We start from the raw sequence: 11547 nt of genomic DNA, 5'->3' as shown, positions 1-11547 counted from the left end.
ATTTTTTGCAGCACTTGCACTTTATATACAATTGAGTATACTGGAAAGAATGTTTCCTAACAGTTTTTCCTGTGAAATTGATTGGGGGGGGGGGGGGGGGGTTGTGCGTATTTTTATCAGTCTGTAAAAGTGGCGTACAACTCAGACAACATGGTTCCCAGCAGCGACCTGGGAGTCCAAGATGCATCCAGACATTTTCCCCATGGTGTTCCCGATCCATTACGGTGGTGTTTCTGTCACTTTTCCAATGGACCAGGCACCCTCCCCTCTTCAGGGGGTGCCTAGTTATCTCCCATTGACTTCCATTATACTCGGGTGCTCGGCCGAGCACACGAATATAGCAATGTGTTCGGGCTGAACACCTGAATACTTTGGTGCTCGATTATCACTACCAGACATCCTCTTCTCTTCCGAGCAAGGGGTGCCTGGGGTTCTCCCATTGACTTCCATTATGCTCGGGTGCTCGGTAGAGCACTCGAGCATACCGATGTGTTCGGCCAGAGCACACGAGCACTTTGGTGTTCGATCAATACTTATAAATGGCAATGAGTATTAGAAGGTGTGTGAATGTAAGCATTATACATTTATTTCACAGATTTGCTGTGATAATTGTGTCATTTTACATTCATACATAGAAAGCCATAGTTGGGGCAAAACTATTAAAATGACACCATTTAGAAGAAAAGGTTGAAAGACATGAAAGTTAACTAGGTATTTTTTAGATTATTATATAACTTATCTATAGTAAGTAATGCTACTAAATTACACAATGAGATAATCAGTGTAGTTATATTCCCCAATTATTACACATTATTGTGTTGTGTTTTTAATATGAACTGTAGAACACCCTGCCCTGCAGCTCAAATCTCTGGCTTTATCCATTCCAGAAGGAATCTCTTCCATTTCCTTTGCTATCTTCCAGTCCTGGCGAATACTTTCTAGCAAATCCGGGTTGAAGATCACATCTAATGTAGTCATTGCCAATGATTTTGCAGTACGAAGTGTGTAATATTGAGCTTCTTCTGAGCCTGTTAAAATGGAAAATACAATAACAAAAAATGAATACAGAATAATTTACATGTTGAAGATTGGCCAGGTAGTCAAATAGACTTGTAGGAACACTGATGTTGGCTTATCTTTGTACTATTGAAATACCTATAGAACATTCTCCTAAACAGGTTGTCTGGTCTTGGAGCTGAATAAACCCCACTCACCTGTCCAAATACACGCTACTTCTCTATTCTCACGCACTTCTTGTCCTCCCCAGGACCAGGAAGTGGCTTTATCCCTTGATTACTGCAGCCAATAGCAGGTCTCAGCGGTCATAGTGGCTTAAATGCTATTTCACAGCAGTGAAGTACCATTCCAGCCACTGCTGAGACCTGTGATATGCCAGGTCCTGTGGGAAGTGGGTTTTTTCATGTTCAGGGGCACAAGTTACGACTGAAGCCCAGAAAACCCCTTTAAGTAGGCAACATTTGCATTTCACTTTAAGAAGCACTCCCACAGAAAGTTTTTTCTCAGACCTGTTAGAAAAGGTCTGTGATGTAAACTGTAGTGAAGGTAACCTTCTTACCAGTGACTGTATTTGTGAGTTATTCTCTCACTTCTGATCCTCAGTGACATGTGACAAACACTCAGACTTTCCAAATAACACGGCATCTTATGTGTGGACAGGAAGTCAGTTTCTCTATGTATTCCTATGGGAGCCTCAATGTCAGTCTCATAGGAATGAATGGAGAAGTAACTGACTTCCTGTCCTGTGTCAGTTGGAAATCAGAGTTGGTCAAATGACACAGCTGAGGATCAGAAGGGAGGGGATAACTCACAAATAAAGTCACTGGTAAGAATATTATTTCACTATAGCAGTCTAACTGGTCAGATAAAAAAAATTGTGGGAGTGCTTCTCTAAAGGGGTTGCCTGAGTTCTAGATATTGATCAGTTATTCCATTCAAGTGAATTGGATATAAGCAACCCAGCACGGTGTAGACTTCAGAAGAAAAGAACAAGATGAGGAGCCCCAATGCTGTGTAGATAAACAAATGAACCCACACAACAAAACTGACCCCACTATTACATACAAAGCAGGATTTTTCCCAATAATATACTTTTCCCTAACAGTCTTGATTTAAGTGCTTACCCGCAGCTTCGGTATATTCTGCAGTATGATTAAAGGCATTCGAACCAATGCAAAAATAGGGATGAAATCCTGGAACTACATAGGTCACATTTCCAAAATCTGTTGACCCTAGAAATACATAAGATGCAAAACAAAGGTTACACTTTCTAATGATAAATGTTTATGAAATCTGTTTGAATTCTACATCTTTGATTTTATTTTGTAATTTAAAAGGGTTTTCTGAGACTTTACAACTGATAGGTCTTTACTCTGGATATGGGTATCATTGTGAAACCTGATGAAGGGGAGATCCTGATCCCCGAAACGCGTTGTTTCTATTAAACAAGAAGAATTAATTTATTAAGACCGTCTCCACCAGTGATTTCGCGCCGAAGCAGAGCCATTTTTTCTTTCACTACAAATTCCTTTTGGGGAACTGGACATCCCATCCAAAAGAATATACAATCTGTGGCTGCAGTGCTGGTATAAAGGTGTTATCTCTACTAACTCTACAGTAGAGTTGTGCCTACATGAGCACAACTCCATAAGGTGAGTTTGGATATTTCTCACTATATTAATTTATCTGGTTGAATATACTACCCTATTGTGCGCTCCCTTTTCTCTTCTTTATTTCCCTCACCTTGGAGGGGAATCTAGATTCGTCCTTGGTATAAGATTTACTCTGGATAGGACATCATCTGATCAGTGGGGGATCGACACCCAAGACCGCTGTGGCTGTCTCCCTGCTTAAAATCACGGGAAAAAATACAAAACATCCTGCATCGCGGGTGACACTAGGGAGGCTTGTCCCCGTCCAAGCCTGCCATTGGCTGCCCCCCGCCTGACACCGGATTTTTTCATTTGTGCACAGGTAGAAGCAGCAGTGGCAATGCGAGGACCAGGAGTAGCGCAGGAAGCCGTACCCCAGTTCAGCATGGGGGGGGCCAGCATATGGGGGGGGATTTTTTAGGATTGTCTAACCCATTTAAATGTCCCTCTTTTAGGTCTGAGATTTGCATTATTACATTTACTGATATTGAATGTGTTTTTCTGTTTCCTATCTATATATTAAAGCCCACCTTTTACACATTTTTGCACTGAGATACTTTTTGTGCTATTGTTTAAAAAAAAAACTATCGAAGCATATACATATGCAGGGGAAGTGGATCTTTCACACAATAAACCAAGTGTCCAGAAAGTTGGGAGGTATGCTTTCTCGCATAATATATGCAACAATGTACCACTTGGTCATTATATTCAGTGACAATCATATTGCTCTTTGTGCTCTGTAATTCAGAACATGCAGACCTTGTGCCTCATTGTTAGAGTCCATTCACACGTCCGTAGTGTATTGCGGATCCGACATTACACCCGGCCAGCACCCCCATAGATCTGCTTCATCGAATTTTAGAAAAGAAATTCGCTTTGTGACGAATTATTTCTCTGTAAGTAGTGGGTGCCAATGACAAGGAGCAGCGATTGCGCTGCTCCCCGTCATTGTACCCCTCAGATGCCACGTTCATAGCTGATAGCGCAGGGGAGCACAACCTGCGGCCCGGGGGCCACATGGGACCCTTGATATCATTCTGTGTGGCCCCCAACCATCTGGTAACAGACATGTATGCCTATGTCTTGTGGCTGCTCAGATGTATTTTTCATGTATCTGACATTGATATTACAATGTAACAAAACATTTTTAAATAAAAAATCATACTTACCTCATCCACTTGATCATGAAGAGTCGGTCGCTGCCAACTTGATTGAAGATCTAGCGTGAAATATCTTGCGGCCCGTGATGACATCATCACGTTGGCCAGCGTGGTGACGTCATACGTCACCGTGCACAGGATTTTGTGCGAGATCTTCAATCAAGATGGCAGCAGCTGGCTCTTCAAACCCAAACAGATGAGGTACAGTAAGTATGATTTTTTTTTTTCTTTTTATCACAATTAAAGGAAAGTCGATTCACTACCGCAAAGCATGAAGAAATACGGCTTCGGGGCGAATAGAATTTTCCCTGAAATTTGGATCAAATTCCACTTCGTTGACTTCGATTCGCTCAACTCTAATTATAATCACTGTTTTTATGTATGCTCTGTCGGTGAACACATGGTGTTGGAAAGGCAATAGCTAAGGGGCTATATGTCACGGAAGGTGTACAGAAAACTAGAAGACACAAATGAAGATCCGACTGACTTGATCCAAAACTAAGGAACAGGAGGGTAAGCCCTGTAAGAGCCCTAGCTCTCTCCCTTACTGCTCAGCCTATGCAAAAATCTCAATGGTAGAAAATTGCATATCCTCGTTCCTCGACAGTATGACACCTGAACACCCTATAATAGTGAGGGGACACGACCACCGGCTCCCTACACTTAATACGGAGGGAGTCAGGGTCACCTAGGATCAAGCCCACAGGCAAACAGAAATAAAGAAAACAGACATCTTGTGGATGCAGTAGTAACAGCTTCTAGCATCAGCACACTCCAGGAAGTTGTATAAACTGCAAAGTGATGCAGTATGGGAAGGGATTTAAAGGGATGTAATCAGTGCAACTACATGACAGCTGAGAGAGGCTAACGAGATTAGAAAACGAAAGCAAAACAAAAGGACCCTCAAGCAGGAGGTTCTGAAGAACATCTGTCAGAGCTTCTCAGATGTCTGGTGGTGACACTATATCCTTGTACACAACATATATGTTTTTCTTTTTGCATATTTCACCCAGATATCCAAGAAGAAAACCTCTCTCTTTTTAATATATGTGTATCAATAAAGTTATTTACCTGCAGTGAGTTATGCCCAAGGCCCAGATTTACTACTTGTGAAGATAAAGTAGGCGATGTTGTGTAGACAAGCAGTAGATTTTAGTGGCTGAGGCCGGATAATAGACGTTCTTTTTCACTGACTCTATAGAAACTAATGGCTGACTTACTTTAAGACATAATTATACAGCAGAATGGGGCCAACATTTTGTGCAAGATGGCGCATCTTAAGCCCCGTCCCATTTCCTGTAAAACTCCCCCCACTTTCAGATAATCCCTGCCTTACTGTCTAGTATGTTGGAAAAAGAAGTAGAAATGCCAAATTGTGACAGATTTTTGGCACAGACATATTGGTAAATCTAGGTCAATGTATGTTCATACAGTGCATGGTATAAAGGAGGTTCACCTTTATTAGTCGTGCTATAGGCATAGCATTAGTGAAAGCTTGAAAGGGGTTATCCGAATTCTAAAAGATCCCCTTCAATGCCCGGAACCCTCATATGCATTATACTTACCTGTTGCTAGAGTAGACCATTTTCTATGCCTAAAACACGTGTAGAAAATTATGAATGAGACGAGCCTGCCTGTCCACCCCTCTTCCCCACCCACACCACGCCCCCTTTTGTATACAAGGCGTGAGCGGGGAAAAGTCACAGATTGCGGCGCAAGTAACCTTTGAGCTGCAATATGCAACAGATATACACCAAAATATGGCGTATATCTGTTTGTAAATGATCACCTTTGTGTTTCTGTCACATGTTGTAACTTTGGGATTTTATTTGGATTATGCTGGAACATCCTGCCCTTACATATCTCATCAAAGCCAACCTAAGGACAAGACACTTTGTAATTTAGCATATGGCAATTCTTATTTCAATTTACTACTACAGACAGGGTGAGCTACTACATATATAGTAACATGGTTTATAAGGCTGAAAAAAGACATCTGTCCATGCAGTTCAGTCTGTTATCCTGCAAGTTTATCCAGAGGAAGAAAAAAAAAAGACCCCAGTGGGGTAGAAGCCAATTTTCCTCACTTTAGGGGATAAAATTCCTCCCTTTCAATCAGGCGGTCAGAATAACTCCCTGGATCAACAACCCATCTCTAGAAACTATAATCTATAATATACTGCCTGCCCAAAAAAAGTCGCCACCTGGATTTAACTAAGCAAATAGTTATGAGCCTCCTATTGGATAATTACTGCATGGGCGATTATCTTTCAGCTGGCAATAAGTTATTTACCCCAACTGGTGCAATGAGTTGCTTCTCATTTCTTAAACAACCATGTCGATAGACACATCTCGTGGTCGTGGAAAAGATGCTAGTCTGAGAAGGGTCAAATCATTGGCATGCATCAAGCAGAGAAAACATCTAAGGAGATTGCAGAAACTACTAAAATTGGGTTAAGAACTGTCCAACGCATTATTAAAAACTGGAAGGATAGTGGGGACCCATTGTGTTCGAGGAAGAAATGTGGCGGGGAAAAAATCCTAAATAAACGTGATCGGCGATCACTTAAACGTTTGGTGAAATCAAATCGAAGAAAAACAACAGTAGAACTCAGGGCTATTTTTAATAGTGAAAATAACAGCATTTCCACACGCACAATGCGAAGGGAACTCAAGGGATTGGGACTGAACAGTGAGGCAAACCAGAAAAAAGGCTTAAATTTGCTAGGGAGCATAAAGATTGGACTCTGGAGCAATGGAAGGAGGTCATGTGGTCTGATCAGTCCAGATTTACCCTGTTCCAGAGAGATGGGTGCATCAGGGTAAGAAGAGAGGCAGATGAAGTGATGTATCCATCATGCCTAGTGCCTACTGTACAAGCCTGTGGGGGCAGTGCTACGATCTGGGGTTGCTGCAGTTGGTCCGGTCTAGGTTCAGCAACAGTATGTGCTCAAAGAATGAGGTCAGCTGACTACCTGAACATACTGAATGACCAGGTTATTCCATCAATCAATTTTTTTCTTCCCTGATGGCACGGGCATATTCCAAGATGACATCGCCAGGATTCATAGGGCTCAAATTGCGAAAGAGTGGTTCAGGGAGTAGTGATGGACGAACATCTGCTGGGACGGTTTGCAATCGCGATTGCGCGAACGCGATCAAATGTTTGCAAACCGCAAATTTGCGGAGCGTCCCATTAATTTTAATGACATGCGAACCTAAAAAACCTTCAGCTCATATTTGCAGTAAAAAAATAATTACTAGAAGTGCACAAATAGTCCAAAAACATGGACAGTGACATACCAGATGTATTATTCGAATTTGGGATCTCCATTTATTATTTTTTTCAATGCTAAATATCGTCAATATAATTTTCGCGTACGCGCATGTGCAAATGCACTATACAGTACCCAAATGCACTATAAAGAAAGTATATTGGTATATAACACCCCGCTTCAATCAGTTTTTTTGGAAGGGGACTGGTATATCACACCAGTAGAAAATATTTGTTCCAATAACGCTTGTCCCTCTATATACCTGCAGCAGAACCGCACACAACTGCCGACGAATACAAATGCACAATAATATACTTTCTAACATGGAAAGTATATTATAACATTGTACAAGGAAGGCAATCCATTAGAATATACATAAAGATAAAACGCAACCTTTAATAATTTTACTATAAGGGTCTATATACACGTCCGTAAGTATTTTGCGGATCCGCAAAACACGAACACCAGCAATGTGCATTCCGCAATTTGTGGACCGGACATCGCCGGCACTATAATAGAAAATGTCTAATCTTGTCGGACAAGAATAGGACATGTTCTATTTATTTATTTTTTTGAAACGGAAGCACAGATGCGGAAGTGCGGATCCGCAAATGCGGATGCGGACAGCACATTCCGGCCCCATTGAAATGAATGGGTCTGCACCCGTTCCGCAAAATTGCAGAATGGATGCGGACCCATTTTGCGGAGGTGTGAATGGGAAAAAAATCCCTCAAAATGAAAGTAAATTAAATTATTAAAGTTAATCAAAAAGCATAGATGTGGTAGGCAATAACAGGTGCTTGGCCGCACCAAATCAGAAACCATATGTCCTACCATAATCCAGGGGGTTCCAGTGCACATTCATGAATCCCGGAGGGAAAGCAAAAAACATCTATCCTTGGGTTAAAGGATCATGTGGTATTGAAGGACAGGGTGGGCAAAGAACTGTCCCTGATATTGCCCTACAGGGGGGTGCTATTCTGGCCCTGATAGCCTAACCACAGACCACCCGCCCTGATAAGAGCGACCCAGTCCGGAACCTTACCCTATATAAAAATGGCCCTACTAAGCCCTTAGCCCCTAGGCCCCTGACCTCCAGGTGATCACTATATAGATCTATGTGTGTTTTTGACTCATTATAAAAGTATATTATAAGTACTGTATATTCCTGCGTATAAGACTACTTTTTAACACATGAAAATCTTCTCAAAAGTCGGGGGTCGTCTTATACGCCGGGTGTCGTCTCATATGCCGGTATACAGCGTGCTGAAACTTACTTCCTAGCAAGACTGGAGAAGCTGTCCTTCTCCAGCTTCAGGGACAGGCGCCCTCTAGCTGAGCCACCGTGTGCTGCATCCCGGCCAGCCGCTCCTGAAGCAGCCCCCTCTCCCTGCTCTCAGTGGTTCTCTCATGCCGGCAGTATCACATTGTGTACTACCGCTCAGATCGTCTTGAAGACAGGGAGGGCTGGGCAGGCAGGGAGAGCTGACCCACCCAATCCAAGCAGGCTTTGTATGCAGTGTGCACAGAAAATACCGGTACATCGCTTGCTGTGATTGGCTGGTTGTTGTATACTGGGTTGGATTGGCGATTCTGAGGGAAGGCAGGGGGGGAGCAGGAGCATCTGCACTTCAGCCAATTCTAATGTTGGCAGATCTCTAATGAAGTTTGGTGTGCATCTTATCTGTGGTGAAAAAACAGAGTCTATCTGGGGAGCAGATACATGTGGTGGTGAATACAGTACAACACCAGTATCTGTACCTGTACATACAGTACAGCACCAGTATCTGCATCGGTTTATACAGTATAGCACCAGTACATACAGTACAGTATACAAATGGCTAACAGTCAAGACCCCATCATGACTCTACCAGCAAGAAGAAAGAAATATGAAGCCAGTTTCAAATTTAAAGTTGTAAACTTTGCCATGGAACATAATAACTGCGCTGCTGCAAGACAATATGGAGTAACAGAAAAGATGGTTTGCGACTGGAAAGCAAATTAAAAGCATTAAAGAGTATGCCAAGGGGTAAGTGTGCATTAAGGAGAGGCACCCCACATTGGCCAGAACTCGAAAAACATGTAGCAGACATGGTGAATGAGCAAAATGGCTATGTAGTGACACAAAATAAAATACGTTTGTTTGCACTTCAGTGAGCCAAATGTAACCCAGATCACAGCAACAGATTTAAGGCCACTGCATCCTGGTGTACTAGATTCTTGGAAAGGCATAGTATGGTACTGAGGCAAAAGACGAAAATTGCACAACAATTACCTGCAGATCTTGATGCCAAAGTAAATGTTGTTGGAGGGGTAGTCTTATACGGCGAGTATAGCCCAAACCCTATATTTCAACTGGAAAAGTTGGGGGTCGTCTTATACGCCCAGTCGTCTTATACGCCGGAATATACGGTATATCGCACTCCTCTGTTTATCACACATATAGATAGCACACCTATACTAGTCCTTAAAAGGACTTTTGTGGCCCTATTAGCTAGCGTTTGGTGTCCATAACAGCCTGTCGCTGCTCCACACAGCAACCTCTCCCTACACTGGCAAAGCACTGAATGTAAAATGGCAGCCAGATCAGGTTTATTTATAAGGTAGGGGGTGTGTCCATGTGCTGAAATGTCTCAATTGGCTGTCTTGTACCACCTGAAGAATATGGTGGGCGAGAATTTCTCCATATGTTTGCATGTTCGAATTTCTCCATATGTTCGCATGTTCGGCGAATCGCGAAAACGCAAAGTTTGCCACGAAACGACCGCCGGGCGAATCGCAAGGCTATCTCTATCAGGGAGCATGAGACATCATTTTCACACATGGATTGGCCACCAAAGTGTCCAGACCTTAACCCCATTGATAATCTTTGGAATGTGCTGGCAAAGGCTTTTCGCAGCAGTCAGACTCTATCATCATCAATGCAAGATCTACGCAATTTATGCAACACTGGATGGAAATAAAGCTTGTGACATTGCAGAAGCTTATCAAAACAATGCCCCAGTGAATGCGTGCCGTAATCAAAGTTAAAGACGGACCAACTAAATATTTTTGGTTCCGACTTTTTTGGGAAACGGGCAGTATATTATTACACACAAAAAGTGTTCTGTGTTCCTGGGTAGAAAGCCATATAAACACTGAATAAGCCACAGTGCTTGCCCAGGAGCCAGAGCCTCTTCAGAGAGCTGATTGGTGGTTCTATTCTAAAGGTACCCATACACATTAGTGTATTGTTGGCCAAACCCGCCTATACAACAGAGAGCTGGCAGTCTAAAGATATATTGGGAAAAGAAGGATTGGGAGAAGTGTATATTTTCTCCCGATCCTTTTCTTCTTCCAGGAGATAAGCTACCACCAGAGGTGTTTAGCAGCAGCTTTCTTCCCTCTCTCTATTGAAAACACATATGTTCAGCAGAACCAAATGTGTATAGGGAAATCAGGAGAGATAGCTCTTGGCCGTATAGGGGCCTTAAGGAAAGGCCTTGAATATTGTTTTCATGGGAAACAATGGTGATACAGTTTTATATCTCCTCAACAAACAGATAAACCCACAGAACACACATTATAAAAAATTATCAGTTTCTTGTTACAAAATTGTGCTGTTAAGACACTATATAGATTGAGAGCAACAGAGTGGGGCGCGGCCATAGTGTAGTGTAGCTTGACTTAGGGGGAAGTTGAAGTCAGGAAAGGGTGATTGTGGATGAATAGGATGGGGGGAGGGAAAAGGGGTGGATCTGGGTATTCGCGGGCTGTATATAACCTGGGGAGGGGTCCAGTGTGAATAGGTGAAGTTTGAGGTCAGATTAGTGGAGAGCATGGCTTACTTAGATGCTTTGATGGAGGCAGTTTGTGCAGCTGCAGAACTTCACGGTTCTGCATGGCTACAGAATAGTTTGCAGGCAGCGCTAGCGGTGCCGGCTGGGTCGCAAGTTAATATGGCGGAGAAGCCCAGGGCAAGGAGATCCATTCCTCCTGAACAGTTGAGCCCTGAGGCGACCCCTCTTGTGCGGCGGCGCTTAAGGAGCCCTACCAGGAACCCTCTGCTGGCGTTGGCTGGGGCCGGAAGAGTTACGGCCAGCCGGCACAGCGGGAGGAATCCTGCACAGCGCCGGGCACCGACAGGGGAGTCGGGTTAACCCTCAGCTTTCGTGCTGTGAGAGGCAAGGGGGGTGGAGTGCAGCAGCGGACCCCTCGCTGGATGTCCGGGGCAAGTGGCGAGCCAAAGGTCGGGACCTACCTGTTCGGGTGTCCAGGAGTCGTTCCGGGAGAGCAGTGGACCGTGCGGCCCCATCGGAAGTCGGGGGGGCCTTTTTCCTCATGTGGCATCAGTGGTGGCGCTGCAGCATCAGGTCGGCAGCCTTCTTCTCCCGGCAAAAGCAGGTGCAGGACTCGCAGAACAGTGACACCAGTGGTGGAGACTAGTATTGCAGGCCAGAGCTC

The 11547-nt window shown here is 43.6% G+C and overlaps 1 protein-coding gene across 1 annotated transcript in view; it reads right to left on the bottom strand.

The window, feature by feature from the left end:
• Positions 1-564: 564 nt before the first annotated feature.
• LOC122936034 (peptidase M20 domain-containing protein 2-like) overlaps positions 565-11547 on the bottom strand; it is a 133196-nt gene continuing 122213 nt past the window's right edge. The window contains exons 6-7 of the mRNA XM_044292033.1: positions 2142-2249; positions 565-1028 (exon numbers count right to left, since the gene is read on the bottom strand). Coding sequence (XP_044147968.1) covers positions 811-1028; positions 2142-2249 — 326 coding nt within the window. The 3' untranslated portion in view covers positions 565-810. The remainder of the gene's footprint in view (positions 1029-2141; positions 2250-11547) is intronic.

Source organism: Bufo gargarizans, chromosome 4, assembly GCF_014858855.1.
Source record: "Bufo gargarizans isolate SCDJY-AF-19 chromosome 4, ASM1485885v1, whole genome shotgun sequence".
In the NCBI taxonomy this organism is placed as follows: Eukaryota; Metazoa; Chordata; class Amphibia; order Anura; family Bufonidae; genus Bufo; species Bufo gargarizans.
This window is presented reverse-complemented; position numbering and strand designations above follow the sequence as displayed.